This window comes from Rhinoderma darwinii, chromosome 9 (assembly GCF_050947455.1).
Source record: "Rhinoderma darwinii isolate aRhiDar2 chromosome 9, aRhiDar2.hap1, whole genome shotgun sequence".
NCBI lineage: Eukaryota > Metazoa > Chordata > Amphibia > Anura > Rhinodermatidae > Rhinoderma > Rhinoderma darwinii.
This window is the reverse complement of record NC_134695.1, coordinates 26,304,936-26,321,051: the sequence shown is the minus strand read 5'-3', so window position 1 is coordinate 26,321,051 and position 16,116 is coordinate 26,304,936. Positions and strand designations below refer to the sequence as shown.

Sequence of the window (16,116 nt, the reverse complement as noted above, 5' to 3'; positions counted from 1 at the left end):
ATATATCTCTTTTTAAATGTGTTCTCATTTATATATATTATTACAATGGTATATTTTATAATATATTTCGTTTGAACAAATTATTTTCAAATGAAAAATATATCATTTGATATATAAATTTATATTTATTTTTTTCAATGCATGCATTTAAACTGTTCCTTTCTAACACATTAAACCCTCATGTATTTCAGCATTTATGTGGCTCTATATTAGGAGAGTTGTCAGGATTGGTTAATTATGGTTTTAAAACACATGCACTGAATTTTTTTTACGTATGCTATGAGTAAGAACAGTCTTGTTCGAAACATGTAAGCCTCTTCACGCCTAACCTGTGCTCTCCCTGGATTTTAATGTGATGCATAAATAAAGCTTTTTCTTACATTTTATGGATGTGCCGAGGAGCCTTTTTTTGTCTTTCTTCCTTATGTAAATCTTTTGCCAGCCTGCAAGCTCCCTCTTTGCTTCACTCCAATGAGGCACTACATATATCAGAATGAACATATCTGGTGAGCACACTGGGCTTATTGCTACTTTTTTCTATTTAGTCTCAAAATTGTTTATTTCTCCATCTGTGGGTCCGCCTGTCTAATGGCTGTCAAAGAGCACCAGCATTCCACTGTCAGATGCGGCATCACTTTATGACCATCACTTAGTGTCTTCACAAAAAGTTGGATTCCCAAGCCAGGTCTGCCTTTGTGTCAGCAGGTTCTTCCTTGGGTAGAGCTTTTGCCTTTGCCTTGTTTAATCAAGTACTGCTCAGTATGGGTGAAACAATTTCACTGCAGTATCTTGGAAGGTGTGTCGCAATAGGATATAGCTGATATCACTAAGTTCTTGTTGAAGTTAGCCTGTTCCAATGCCGGTGCATTGGCTCATTTAATAGCTATCTGACTTTCTATTTGGCTAAAATCTTGAGCAGCCGATCAGGCTATCAAAAAAGCCCTTGTTGGTCTTCCTTTTGTTGAAAGCAGAATTTTCGGAAAACGTCTGGATGAAATTATTTCCGAGGCTACTGGCGGTAAGAGTTCCCTTCTGCCTCAGAACCGTCTCAGACCTTTCCTAACTCTTTCTCGCAGACGTCATTCTTTTCACAGAGGTCTGACTAGAAGACTTGCCGCCCCATCGACTCCAGACGCCCATCCTTCAAGCGTAAACCTGCTTCGCAACAGCGTCCCTGGTGGCAGTTACATTAATCAGACGGCTATCCCTGTATATAATATAACCCCCATCATCACTGTATATACCAGCCCACCATCATCCTGGTATATAACCCCCATCATCTGTATATATACCATTAGGGCTGGCACTGTTCGCTCACCTTGGCGCATGGACATTGAGGCTAAATGAGAAGTAAATGGGGCTGGCATTGAGGAGAACGTGGACCAATAAGCTGCCTGGAACGCCGGGATATGGCAGAAGTGCCACAGACTCTGAAAGTATGCACCAAGCAGCTCACAGCTCAGCACAGACAGGTGCAAGGCAGTGACGTCATCGCACCTGTCTGCTCTGAGCCATGCGGGGCCTGCGTTACACAATAAATAGTAGAGCAGGGAACTGCTGGTTCCCTGCTCCACCATAGGTTTCAACTGTATCTGGGGACGCAGATAAATTTGAAACTGGGGGAAAAAAATGAAACGCTCAAGATCACCTCGGTTATCTGCGCTGAATTTCGAGTTTAGTTTTGGGTTTTTTCCGTTTAATTGCCCATGCCTAGCTTATACCTATGTTGCTGTGTTCCCCAATAAATTCCCTGAGAAAGGGATTTTACTGTGAGTACAAAAGACTATTTTTCTATGCTGAGGAAATGCATGCTATATATTTACATTGCTTTTTATATTTTAGTGCCAACAATTTTCCTTAGTAAGAAACCAAAGGAAAAGGAAACTGATGCCAAAAGTCAAATAATAGAAGGAATTACAAGACTTATTTGTTCTGCTCGACAACAACAGACCATGTTACGAGGTAAGGTAGTGCACTATGCATATAAATGAATGTGAGTTACTTGTGTAAAGACAAAGGAGAACATGGATGATGCTAGTTTTCCTAAAACTATATAGCGTGTATTGCAGCAGTGTCCCATACATTTGAAGAGAAGGTACCCTAAACATAAATTAAATATTTAATAAAGTGCCCTCTAAATACATCATGGTAAACAAATGGAAAAGGGTATCTAATGGTCACCACGGACATTTTTGCAAGACATCAGAAAGTGCAGTCGTATTGGTTGCCATTTTTGAATTAGATTCTCAGAAATTGTATTGGTAAATACTAAGCAGCGTGTTCTGTCAATGACAAAGTGATAGTTTTATCATCCGTTTCTTTTTAATCTGCTTGAAAAACAGTGGGGGAGTTATATTAATTCTGTCTGAAATGTAGACCGGCTGTAAGATAAATTTGGCATGTCTTGTTAGATACAGATGTAGCCATCTTTAACTTGATTCTGATAACTTGCTGCAGCGTAATATCACACAACAAAAGCCATTGAAAAAGTCAAGATAAAAAATCTAGCCATTGTTTATTTAATGCGTTAAAAGTCAAAGTAAAGACGGCTACATCTGTATTTTTGTCTTCTTTAACCCCTTAGTGACCACCAATACGCCTTTTCACGGCGGTCACTAAGGGGCCTTAGGCTGGGCCGTCGCCTTTTCATGGCGGCCCAGTCTAAGTCCTGCACGGGTGTCCCGTGCAGGCTGGAGCGGGTGCTCGGCTCCTTATGACAGCCGGTCTCCTGCTCCAACGCCAGCGATTGATGCCGCGGTCAATAGCGACTGCAGCATTTAAATAATTTACAGAGGGAGGGAGCTCCCTCTCTCACCCATCGGTGGCCCGCAAATGCAATTGCGGGCCTCCAAAGGGGTACCATGGCAGCCGGGGCCTGATAAAGGCTCCTAGGTCTGCCCAGGGCATATGGCACGTCCTAACAGATTTACACTGACAGGGAATAATTCTCTGGTATACTAAGTATACCAAAGCATTAGGCCTCATGCACACGACCGTAGCCCGACCGTAGCCGTGTGCACGCCCGTGATTTTCGTGTCGGCCGGCTGCGGACTGTCAGCGGACTGTCAGCCGCAAGCCGCCCGCACATGCACATGGCCGGGCCATTGTTTTCAATGAGCCCGGACCGCAACTCCGGACCATAATAGGACATGTCCGTACTTTCTGCGGTCCGGGTTCCCGGGCCGTGCACGGACCGCAAAAACTACGGTCGTGTGCACGGCCCCATAGAAAAGAATGGGTCCGCAATTCTCCCGTGGATTTGCGGGGGAATTGCGGACGCAAAAACACGGTCGTGTGCATGAGGCCTTATACAGATGTAGCCAACTTTAACGTGACTCTGATAACTTGCTGCAGCGTGATATCACACTACAAAAGCCATTGAAATGTAAAAAGTCAAGATAAAGGATCTTTCCACTGTTTATTTAATGTGTTAAAAGTCTAGGTAAAGACGGCTACATCTGTATCTGCGATTAAAATGTTGCATAGTGAAGTCCCCTTTTGGGACTAATAAAATAAGTTATAAATGTGAAATAAAAAAAAAATCTATTTTTTTCCATAAAAAGTGGTTTTATTTAGTGAAAGTATAAAAAATAAATAAAACTACACATATATGGTATCGCCGCGACCGTAGTGACAAAAACAATAAAGTTAATATGTAATTTAAACCGCAAGATGGACAGCGTACAAAAACACAAAAAAAAAAGGCGAAATTACTATTTTTTTCCATTGCCCCCAAAAAAGTCATAATTTAAACTTAATCAAGAAGTCCCATGTATCCCAAAACTGTACCAATCAAAACTACGTCTCGTCCCGCAAAAAAAGCCCTCATATCACTACATTGACGGAAAAATAAAAGAATTACGTCTCTTGGAAAGCAACGATGCAAAAAGCAAATCATTTTAGTTCAAAAGAGTTTTTATTGTGCAAAAGTAGTAAATCGTATACATATGTGGTATCGCCGTAATTGTACCGACCCATAGTATAAAGGTAATGTGTTATTTACGCCTCACAATGAACGGCGTGAATTTAAAATGCATGGAGCAATGGCGTAAAGTTAATAAAAGGTAATCAAACGATGATATGTACCCCAAAATGGTGTAATTAAAAAGTACAATGAGCCCGCAAAAAAAACAAGTCCTCGTACAGCTATGTTGACGGAAGAATAAAAAAGTTATAGCTCTTTGAATTAGTCGGCATATTTTACATAATTTTTTTCGCTACAAAAATTGCACACGCCGTAAATAAATCTTCCACATTTTATGATTCCTCTTTGCCACACCCCTTTTTCTAGACATTCTGGCGCATTTTATTTAGTAAATCCTCTGCCCTAAATTCAAATTTGACATTTGGCTAATTTCACATTTTTGGTGGAAATTCACTTTAGATAGTAAAGACAATGTATGGGGGGGGGGGGTGTATTATATATATATATATATATATATATATATAACATATCTCAGAAAAAGTAGAAAGTATTAGATATTTTTGAGTGTAGATTGAGTATATCACTTGGTCTAGTTTTTTTTGACTAGAGACATAGCAGAGCTGGGTTTGTATAACTTGTGTAATATTGTAGTGATTTAAACACAATGTAACCTCATAAAGTTAAATGATCAATTTAGTTCTACTACAACCGTTCTGTTATTTGCTTTCATGAGAATTGTCACATTTAATAGATAAAAGGCTTTTTCTTATAATAATTGATTTAAAATTCTAAAGAACAAAATGGTTTGGGGATAAATTGGTGTTAAAAATGTTCTGTGAAAAAAAACCACACACTATTACAAGATAAAGGATATTTACACTATTTTTACTGCCATAACTAGATCTGAAAACACTACCACTCTAGGCCTCTTGCATTTCATCGCCTAGCCCTTGTTTTACTATATTTTATTGCATTTTATGTTGTTTTTCTTTGTTTTGCCTTTCAGTTACAGTTGATGGACGACTCTTCAGCGACGTGAAGTTTTTCCAGGTGGCGTCCCAGTGGCCAACACATGTAAAATACTTACCTGTTGGAGTTTTCAGTCCAGCAGGAAAACCCTGAATGTTCTTCCTAAAAGTCATCGCAAAGAGGCGCTAGCTATACACTCTTAATGTTCACTTTTACGCGTGCAACTCTAACTGTAGTGAACTGCGATGCTACTAATACCATTCTCATCTCCTTATTGGACATGACGCCATGTGTTACATTGTACCTGTGTGAACAGCCGGACTTAGACCAATGTTTGGCACGTAATGTTACATACTCATAGCCTGAAAAATACAGTATGTCTTAAATGCTAAAAGACAAACTTTTGGCAAAAATCGATTACAAAAAAAAAAAACCGAGCTTCGTGTTTGTGCTCTGCTGACATTCCATTTAAACATGAACACTTTCAGATACATTGTCTTAGTCCTACTGCCAGCTCACACTATTACGTGCCATTCTCTCTGTCTGCAGATCTATCCCTCATGTATGTCTAAGTGTAGTATAACTTTTGTATCATGTCTTAGTAATCTGGCCTCTGTCCTGTGTCTTGCCTCTTTCACTCCTGCCTTCTCTGCGGCTTTGTAAGCTTCGCTGTGGAGGAAACGCAATACTTCTCCTGCCGTTCTGTACTCGTATTTTCTTCTCTTACTCTATGTTGTGTGTGAGAAGCTTTCACCTTAAATCCATTGCTTTGGTTTATGGCTTAACAAACCTCTCCATCATGGCATAAATAAAAATCTGTATGGGATAATCGGATAGCCATTTTAATTGTAGGAGTCACTGCCACTGAAACTAACCCTCAAAATCAGCAGATATATTAAGACTGGTGTGTCAACTTAAACTAATGTACATCAGTCGAAAATGCGCCAAATATATTAAGAGGTGCACACCGCTTAATATATTTGGGCATTTTCGGCTTTCCATGCGACAGAAATGCAAACCTACGCCTGCTATGAGCAGTTTCTGGCGTAAGTTAGGATAAATATGTGGTTCTGGTGAAGGCCCACGGCCCCTCTGGCTTAGCACAACCCCTTTTACTAACCACTTTCGGAAAGTGGTAAGAAAAGTAAAAAGTCGCAAACTTTAGCACAACTATGGTATGGACCAAAATTTGCGACTTTTTTGTGTCGTAAATCTGTTGATGTATTTCCCCCACTGCATCTTTCTTTCACTTGTGTCCTTCTTGCAGAGCACTGTAGTCCCCCTTGCCTTCTCTACATACTTGAGTCTAATCCCTCACGGACATTGCTCAATTTGGTGAATTAATAGTAAACTGATAAAAAGTGAACAGGCTGTGTAAGATGTGCACAGAGGCCTGGATTAAGGTAGATAACTCGTAACTGGCTCAAATTAAAAAAAAAATTGTCTTTGTGAGTCCGATGAGACCGCAAAGGCCTATTCACATTAAGCAAATTTTGATCCACTTAGATACAAACTTGCATAGCGGAATAACTACATAAACCCCTCATTTATCAAAACTGTCCCACAGGAAAACTAGCTTTGTTGCCCCGCGCAAGCAATTAGAGCGCGTCTTTCATTATCAAACTTCTCCTAGAAAAAAAAAGACAGATGTGATTGGTTACTAGGCACAGCACAGTCCGTTTTTCTGCTAGACAGTTGTGAGAAATACGGCCGTATGGTGTCAAATTGGAAATGCTGGGCACCTGCCTTGATGATACTAAAGTGACAGAATATCACACATATACATGTGCTATAGGAAAGGACCTATCGGGCTCATGTCAAGAGTCTTCATAAATGTAACATTAGATGACTCCATTGTATTTAATTGGCTGATAATGATTGTTATAATTCCATTGATAGAAGTTCAGTTGTTGAGTCATTGATAGTGACATGACGTGGTAACATTATAATTCGGTATGTGACCTGAAGTAGAAGATATGTCTATATTTTAGATGCTTCTTTTGATCTGATGTATTAAAAGCCAAATTAGTTATCCTGGAAATGCACAAACATACCTTGCATATATTGTTACATGTATACACAAGACATCTCGGACGCTGTTACATGCATATACTTACCTGACGTAAACTGTTACATGGAATTGAATATTTGACAAGTGTTTTAATGTGCCACATGTAAAGAAATAGTGGTCTTTCATTAATGGTGTCTAATTCCATATGCACACTATTACATGTGCACAAATATGTTACAGAACTATATACGATTACATCTTTACCAATTGTTACACGTGCATTTCTATATCTAATGTGCCCTGTTACATGATTATCTGGAACTTGTAAATTCACTGTTACATAAACACAGTTACCGTCATGAATTGTTGGTGTATTCAACAGAAGGACAAACCGATTAAGAAGGCATACTGCATGATGTTAACAGCAGACAAATGGTACATGAAGTCATAAACCGCACACTCCAGTTTATAGATTATCATATACACTCCATTGACCTGTATTTAAACACTGCCTTATAGGTCTGTCAGCTTTTTTTTTTTTTCCGTTTTAATGTCTTAATATGTGATGATCTATTCTACTAATTGTAAAGCACAATATAGTTCACCCCTGATGGATCTCTGTCCATGTCCTACCATCCTATCAACCACTTTTTTTTCTTGTTGCCCATTGTTGTCCTTTATCCTCTTATACCATTTGTCTGGTGTTGCACAAATGTATATGTAATGTTTTATATTGTTTTTATTATTGTTATTGTTTTCATTAAAGTTTTTGTGGTTTACATAGTGAGGTGTTATATACTGAATGAACATAATCTATACAAATAGTAAATCTAAAAGATGAGCGTTAAATTGGTTTTCCCGTAATCAATATTTATCACCTATCCACAGGATAGGTGATAAATATGAGATTGGTGGGGGTCCAACCGCTTGGATCCCCACCAATCACGTGAACGGACTTAACTTGCCGTTCCTGGGAGCCCCGTAGCAATGGAGCGGTAGTGCTTATTCTCGACCATTGCTCCATTCATTTCTATCTGCCGATAGTGCTCGGCAGCACCATAGAATTGAATAGATCGGTGGTTGAGCATTCGCACTACCGCTTCATTCCTATGGCGCTTCCAGGTATGGCACAGTAAGCCAGTTGTTGTGATCAGTGGGGTCCGATCAGATATTCATCATCTATCCTGTGGATAGGTGATAAATAATGATTGTGGGAAAACCCATTTAATGCTCATCTTTTAGGTTTATTATTTGTATGATTCCAGCATAGATCATGTTCATTAAAGGGACACACCAGCCAAAACTAGTTTCCAATGTTCTCCATTATGGTATTCCATGTGTCAGTCTCTCATCTGTTATTTTTCTTGCTGCTGCTATCTCTATACATCAGGCTCGGTGACACGCTTTCTCTACTTGATTCTATGGAGAGCTGTGTGTCACCCATCACGGGCTTCAGCAGTTTCTGTACCACACTAGTTTTGCACAGGGGGGGACGGACAGAAACTTCTATTATCACCTACCATTGATACTTAGACAGGTTTCTGTCACACAGGTATAGTATAATGTAAAAGAATATAGTGCAGCCTCCATGTAGTTATACTTATGGTTTCTCAGCTTATTTAGGAGAATATAAAGAGAACGATAATCACAGTGTCCCCCAGCATGCAGAAATTGTATGGTCTTTAGCTGGCCATGTGATGCTGTGCTGAAGCATCATGGGATTGATAGCAAAGCAGAATGGAAGAGAAAGCTGGGGAAATCTAAGAATCAAGATGGAGGCTTTTTTTAAAGCACACACAAGGCAGCAGTTCAATAACGAAGTACAGTATACATATAAAAATAAGTGTAGAGTGGTATACAGTCAGGTGGGAAATGTAGACATGAAAAGTTGTGTTTCCACTGGAGGTCTTCTTTATCCCCTTGAAGTACAAGCTTTTTTTTTTTTTTTTTTTTTTCATTTTCGTTTTTCACTCCCCATTTTCTATGAGCCATAACTTTTTTATTTTTCTGCCAATGGAGTGGTGTGAAGGCTTTTTTTGCGGGAGGAGTTGTAGTTTCTATTGGCACCATTTAAAGTACCTTAAAATGTCCTGGGAAAGTGAAACAAATTCTATGTCTGGTGGAATTGGAAAAAAAGTTTCGTTTTTACATCTTTCACTGTGCGGTAAAAACGACAAATTAACTTCATTCTGCTGGTCAATACGATTACGGTGATACAACATTTATATCGTTTTTTTTATGTTTTACTCCTTTTACAAAAAGAAACCTATTTGTTAGAAAATAAAAAAATTGTGTCGCTATATCTTATTTTTTATTTGATTGAGCAGTATTAGGGCTTGTTTTTTGCGGCACGAGCAGTGGTATTTATTGGTACCATTTTATGATACATACGACTTTTTGATCACATGACCAAAAAACAGGGATTCTGCGTTTTTATATTTTTACTTTTTACAGCGTTCACTGTGCGAGTTAAATAATTTATATTGTAATAGTTCAGTCTTTTACAGATGCAGCGATACCAATTTTGTTTATTTTTTTATTTTTTACATTACTATAGAGGAAAAAGGGGGTCTTTTGAACTTGTAAATCCCGCAAAGCGCAGTACAGTTACGTCGCGGTGATGGTGCTTGCTCAGGAGCTGACACCTACTGTAACGGCTAGGACCAGTGCTAACCTCCTATCCGGCCGATTGACCCCTCAGATGCTGCGCTCAATTGTGATTGCAGTATCTGAGGGGTTTTTAGCCACCAATACCCCAGCAACGTGATCTCTGGGTTTCCGGTGGCTGCAGTCTGCCAGCTATGGAAGCCTCCTTTGCCTCGATCTGAGGTGGGGGCCTAAAAGGCTTCCGGTACCAACGGCAGAAGCTGAGCCGGTGTCATCAGCGGTAGGTGTCCACTGTATGTTACAGCGGACACCCTGCTGTAACGGCAGGGACCAGAGCTAGCTCCCTTAGATTAGACCAGAGCAGATAACCCCTTAGATTCTGCGATCGGAAGCAATCGCTGCATCTTCGTGGTTTGTAGCAAATCGGCAGCCCTGCCACGCTATAGCAGGGCTGCCGACTGCTATTATGGCAACAGGAGGCCTAACAATGGCCTCCTGGTCTGCCATTATGGAAGCTGATTTGGCCCCGCCCTGAGGCGAGCCTAATCGGCTTGCTGTCAGTGAACGACAGACCGTTCTAATACATTGCACGACATAGTGCAATGTATTAGAACAGGAATCAAACAGTTGGACCTTCAAGTCCCCTAGTGGGACTTAAAAAACAAGTGTAATAAAAGTTGTAAAAAATAAAAGTTTCAAGTAATAGAATAAAACACAATCGCCCTTTTTCCCTTATCGAGTCACTTATTAAAATCAAATAAATAAACCATACATATTTGATATTGCTGCACCTGAACTATAAAATATTATGTTTTTTTTATCCTGCGCAGTGAACATCGTAAAAAATAACACCTAAAAACCATTGCCAGAATAGCTGTTTTTTGGTCACTTTGCCTTCAAAAAATTTAAAGAAAAAATGATCAAAAAGTCACATATCCAAAAATGGCGACAGAAAAAATACATTATTTTTACAAAAGTTATTTTATTGTGCAAAAAGTTGTAAAACATAAAAAAGTGCTATCAATTTGATATCGCCAGAATTGCTGTTTTTTGGTCACCAAAAAAAGGATAAATTGCGATCAAAAAGTTACATGTACCCCAAAATGGTACCAATAATAACTACAGCTTGTCCGGCAAAAAAACCTCCCTCATACCACCTATGAAAAAAATAAAATAAGTTAAACGGGTTGTCCACTACTGATAGGTAGTCCACCGGATAGGTCATCAGTATATCATCGGTGCGGGTCCGACACCCAGACCCCGCGCCGTTAAGCCACTCTGGCTATCTCCGTGCACCGGATGTTATGGCCCATTATGCTATGTACAAACCCGGAAGCAGTTGGCTCCATTCACTTGAATAGGAGCAGAGCTGCAGTTAGTGGCCGGCGTCAACTGCTTTTGGCGTGTATGTCCGGAGCTCGGAGGCAGCCGGAGCGGCTTATTGGTCCGGGTGTCCGACCCCCATAGATCATGTACTGATGACCTATATGGTGGATAGGTCATCAGTTGTCCAATAGTGGACAACCCCTTTAAGGCTCCCATTCAGGAAAGAAAAATATGCAGTTGTGCAGGCAGAAGAGAATAATTCTTCTGTTTCAAACGCCGATTTATCAAGGCCCTAAAATTAGGGAACCAGGAAGAGAAAGACTCAAACATATATGCTGAAAGCGAGGGTGCTCGTATTATACCAGGACAGCACTTTCCCAGCAAAATTCCCCAAATTGCAAAGGTGCAGAGTGTGTACAAAATGGGAGATAAGAAAGGACATAATTTATCAGTGAGGCACTGGCCTGTTCATAAAGGATTGCTTCACAGCGTAACACACATCTATGGATTCTTTTATTGTTTTTCTTACCCCATAATAATACCACCTGACTATAGCCCTGATGTACTCTGCCCAGCTTATATATGCCCCCACATTGTAAACTAAAATACCAGTAAAACTCCAAACAAAACTACTACCCTCCTTTCTGAGCCCTACAGCGTCTCTAGTGGCACAAGCCGGGCACAGCATATTTGCCACTGAAGTTGCAGATCTAGGGAAAAGTGACAATTTTTACTTTGCACCATCCACAGCGCAATCTTTTTTGGAAAAGACCTGTGGGATGAAAATTCTCAATAAATTCTTAATAAAGGCATTGAGGGGTGTAGTTTACGAAATGGTGTCACTTCTCAGGGGTTTCTTTTATTATTTCACATCAGAGCCTCTGCAATTGTGAACCAATACTTTGTAAGTCGCTAAATTAGGCCTCAATATCGCATGGTACTCTTTCACTCCTGAGCCCTGTTGATCATCCAGGCAAAAGATTAGGGCTACATGTAGGGTGTTTCTAAAACCGGGAAGCACAGCATAATAATTAGAGAGCGGTCTTGTTATGGTGGCACAAGCTGGGCACCACATATTGGCATATCTATGGAAAAATTTCTTCTGGGGGGGTTTCCAATGTTCTGGTCCCACAGGGGCTTTGCAAATGCGACATAGCGCAAAGAAACTAATCTGGCAAAATCTGCACTCCAAATGGCACTCCTTTTCTTCTGAGCCCTACAGTGTGCGCAAACAGCAGTTTATGACCACATATGGGGTATTAACATACTTGGAAGAAGTTTTGGGGTGCTTTTTTTTTTGTTTTATTTGTTGAGCAAATTTAAAATTTTGAGCTAAAACTATATCTTATTGAAAAAAATGCATTATTTTATTTTCACTGCCCAATTCTAATAAAATCTATGAAACACCTGTTGTGTCAAAATGCTCACTACACCACTAGATTAATTCCTCAATGGGTGTAGTTTCCTAAATGGATTCACTTTTGGGGAGTTTCCACTGTACTGGTCCCTCAGGTGCTTTACAAATACGACATGGTGCCGAGGAACCAATCTAGCAAAATCTGCGCCTTCCCTTCTAAGCTCTGCCGTTTGCCCATCAGCAGTTTATGACCACATATGGGGTATTTACATACTCTGAAGAAGTTGCTTTACGAATGTTGGGGGGCTTTTTCTTTATTCCTTGTGGAAATTATTATTTTTTTTAGCTAAAATGACATTTTATTGGAAAAATGTAAATGTAAAACATTTTATTTTCACATCCATATTCTAATAAAATCTATGAAACACCTATGGGTTAAAAATGCTCACTACACCCCTAGATTAATTCCTTGTGGGTGTCGTTTCCAAAATGGGGTATTTTTTGGGGTGTTTCCTTTGTTTTAGCATCACAAGACCTCTTCAAACCTGACATGGTGCCTAAAATAGAATCTAATAAAAAGAAGGCCCCAAAATCGACTAGGTGCTCCTTTGCTTTTGAGGCCTGTGCTTCAGTCTATTAGCACACTAGGGCAACGTGTGGGATATTTCTAAATATGCAGAATCTGAGCAATAAATATTGGGTTGTGATTCTCTGGTAAAACCTTCTGTGTTACAGTAAAAAATGACTGCAAAAAAAATGAAATTTGAAAATTTCACTTCTACTTTGCTTTAATTCTTGTGAAACGCCTAAAGGGTTAAGAAACTTTCTAAAGGATCTTTTGAATACTTTGAGGGGTTGCAATTTTTAAAATGGGGTTATTTATTGGGGGTTTGTTTTGTATGGGCCTCTCAAAGCCACTTCAGAACTGAACTGGTCCCTGAATAAATAGCCTTTTGAAATTTTCTTGAAAATGTGAGACATTTCTGCTAAAGTTCTAAGCCTTGTAACATCCTAGAAAAATAAAAGGATGTTCAAACAATGATGCCAATCTAAAGTAGACAAAAGGGAAATGTTAATTAGCAAATTCTTTGTGTGGTATTACTATTTGTCTTACAAGCAGATACATTTAAATTGATAAAAATGCAAATTTGTAGCAAAATTTTGGTGTTTTCACAATCAAATAAGGAATGTATCGACCAAATTTTACCATTAATATAAAGTCCAACGTGTCATGTGAAAACAATCTCAGAATCACTTGAATAGGTAAAAGCATTCCAAAGTTATTACCACATAAATTGGGATGTCAGATTTGAAAAATAAGTCTCTGTCAGGAAGGTCAAAAGGGCCGCAGCGGGAAGGGGTTAATGAAAACAATAATAAAAACGTAGCTGACTTTTGATATTTGGTATGATACATTAGAAACACATATTCAATCTAAAGGTTTAAAGTGATTTATTCAGGTCATAAATGTTATATACATTATTAATATATAGGAAATTTATTTATTTTATTCAGTGCTCTATTCTTGGCTCCTTTTTACCTACATTTGGGTAGGGCTTTGATCCATGACTGCAGCCTAAAGGGAATGTATCGCTTGTAATTTTGTTAACTAATTAAAACCAGATACTGATACATTTGTTTTCTCGAGTCTATTGTTATTTTCTGATTGTAGACTTTTTGTTCTATTTTCTGTGCATGATTATGGGGCCAGCCACCTTGCCTGAGCTGCTGTTATCAGCACTTAGAGATATGCTTTATAGCAGCCACATGGACCATAGGAACCTGAGAATAGGAAGACCCATTGACTTCTATGGTAGCGTAAGCATGCTCTGTGAACTGTGCAGAGGTCATTGTAGAGTAGAGGAGCTGTGACCATCTCCTTTTGTCAATGGTGGTTCCCTCGTTCTCTATATATAGGTGTTACCTTTCAATGTAATCCGGCCTGTGATGATAATGAGATGACTGCTGAGAAGTGATCGCTACAGAACAGGAAGTGTTGGTCTATTATGAGTCTCAGTGGCGAGACTGAAAGATTTCAGAATAGTTTTTAAATACAGAGACACCAAAAATTATAAAAAAAACAAAATAGGTTTAAAGGCTATGTATACCTTTTGAATATATTAGGTGGATCAGAGACACACAGGACCCGCTGTCACAGAACCCGTCAGTCCCGCAGACCTGACGGGAACTGGATTTATCGAGCGATACAGCTGCTCTGTACGGAGAATACAGAGCAGCTGTATCTTAAAAAGTAAAAGCAATTTTTAATGAAAAACAATTATAAAGTTGCATCAATCAGTGATTGACCTTTTTATTTTATTTTTAAAAAAAACCCTTTAAAAGGTTTACATAGGCTTTAACTTAAAACCAAAAGTAATTTTCTGATGACACATTCGCTTTATCTGCATTGTATAAACGGACCTAACAATAGTTGTTAACAAAGCAACAGGAAAAGATGATTGTTTAGTTATCATTATGTCTGTTATTAAAATTATCAACTCGACTACTGGAACAGATATTTGCAAATATCTTGCAATGTATATCACTCAAAAATATCAGATTGCTGGTCAGATCTGGGGCTAATTGTCTATTTTGTTTAGACAAGATATCCATCTCATTATAGATTCAGGGTACTGATCTGACCCTCCCCCATGCCTTACCTTCATCTTTGTCTGTTAAGATTGGCTGCTGCATACGAGTACAAGCTCACCATGATGTTGTGCATGGATAGCTGATCTCTGTTACAGGAAGGACAAAATGATTATAAAGTACAACAATCTAAGCCAGGTGTAAAGGATCTGCCAGGCACTGCTTCAGGGTTAACTCCCAGAATTAATCAGTCAACACCTGAGTGTACATCCCTGAGACAGACACCAGCTTCCTCCACTCAGGCTGGCAGGCTTAGGAGTGGGAGAGCCTATCGCAACCTGGCCAGACTCAGCTAGCTCCCGCCCTCGGTCTATTTAAGCCTGCTCTTCCTGTCCATCTGTGCTTGTGAATTCTTTCCTTGAGGTTTCCTGGCCCAGCTACAGCTCCTGCTACTTTTTGATCCTGCTCCATACAGACCCCGGCTTACCGACTACTCTTCTGCTTTTCGCTTTGTACCTCGCACTCTCCTGGCTTGACTCGGCTCGTTCACTACTCTGTTGCTCACGGTGTTTCCGCGAGCAACTGCCCATTTCCCTTGCTTGTGTTCCCTTGTTTGTTTGTCGTGTTTGTCATGCACTTACTGAGCGCAGGGACCGCCGCCCAGTTGTACCCCGTCGTCTAGGGCGGGTCGTTGCAAGTAGGCAGGGACAGAGTGGCGGGTAGATTAGGGCTCACTTGTCCGTTTCCCTACCCCCCCCCACCATTACAAATTCACAAGCCTACAAATTCACAAGCCTTATACCTAGTCTACCCTGGTCCCTGACACCATTATGGAACCCCGTGAAACCCTGGCTCAGCAAATGCAGGGTCTCTCCCTACAGGTCCAGGCCCTGGCTCAGAGGGTCAACCAGCCTGATGCTACCTTGGTAGTTCTCCTCACCGCACCCCTTGAACCCCACCTCAAGTTGCCCGACCGGTTCTCAGGTGACCGGAGGGCTTTTCTCTCCTTTCGGGAGAGTTGTAAGCTTTATTTTCGCTTAAAACCTCACTCCTCAGGTTCTGAGAGCCAGCGGGTGGGTATAGGAGTGGGAGGCAGAGGAGAAGGAAAAAACACATAAACGTTCACGTTGTCGTTCCCTGAGACGTCGGTCAAGTCGTACCACTAAAGCCATAACCTGGTCTAAGGAGTCAGAAGAGGGATAACTAACTAGCAGGTCTTTCAGGGCGTTCGACAGACCCAACCTAAACTGGCACCTTAAGGCATCATGGGGGAGTCGGTCAATATTGTTTCTGACAGAGGGGTACAATTTGTTTCATTGTTTTGGAGAGCCT

At 40.1% G+C, this 16,116-nt stretch overlaps 1 protein-coding gene across 3 annotated transcripts in view; it reads left to right on the top strand.

Annotated features, from left to right (window-relative positions):
- The window catches only part of PACS1 (phosphofurin acidic cluster sorting protein 1), a 169,750-nt gene extending 155,923 nt beyond the window's left edge, over positions 1-13,827 (top strand). For all 3 annotated transcript variants that reach the window (XM_075837401.1, XM_075837400.1, XM_075837399.1), the window contains 2 exons: positions 1,843-1,962; positions 4,932-13,827. In XM_075837401.1, the coding sequence (XP_075693516.1) occupies positions 1,843-1,962; positions 4,932-5,047 (236 nt within the window). In that variant the 3' untranslated portion in view covers positions 5,048-13,827. The remainder of the gene's footprint in view (positions 1-1,842; positions 1,963-4,931) is intronic.
- The last annotated feature ends 2,289 nt before the right edge of the window (positions 13,828-16,116 follow it).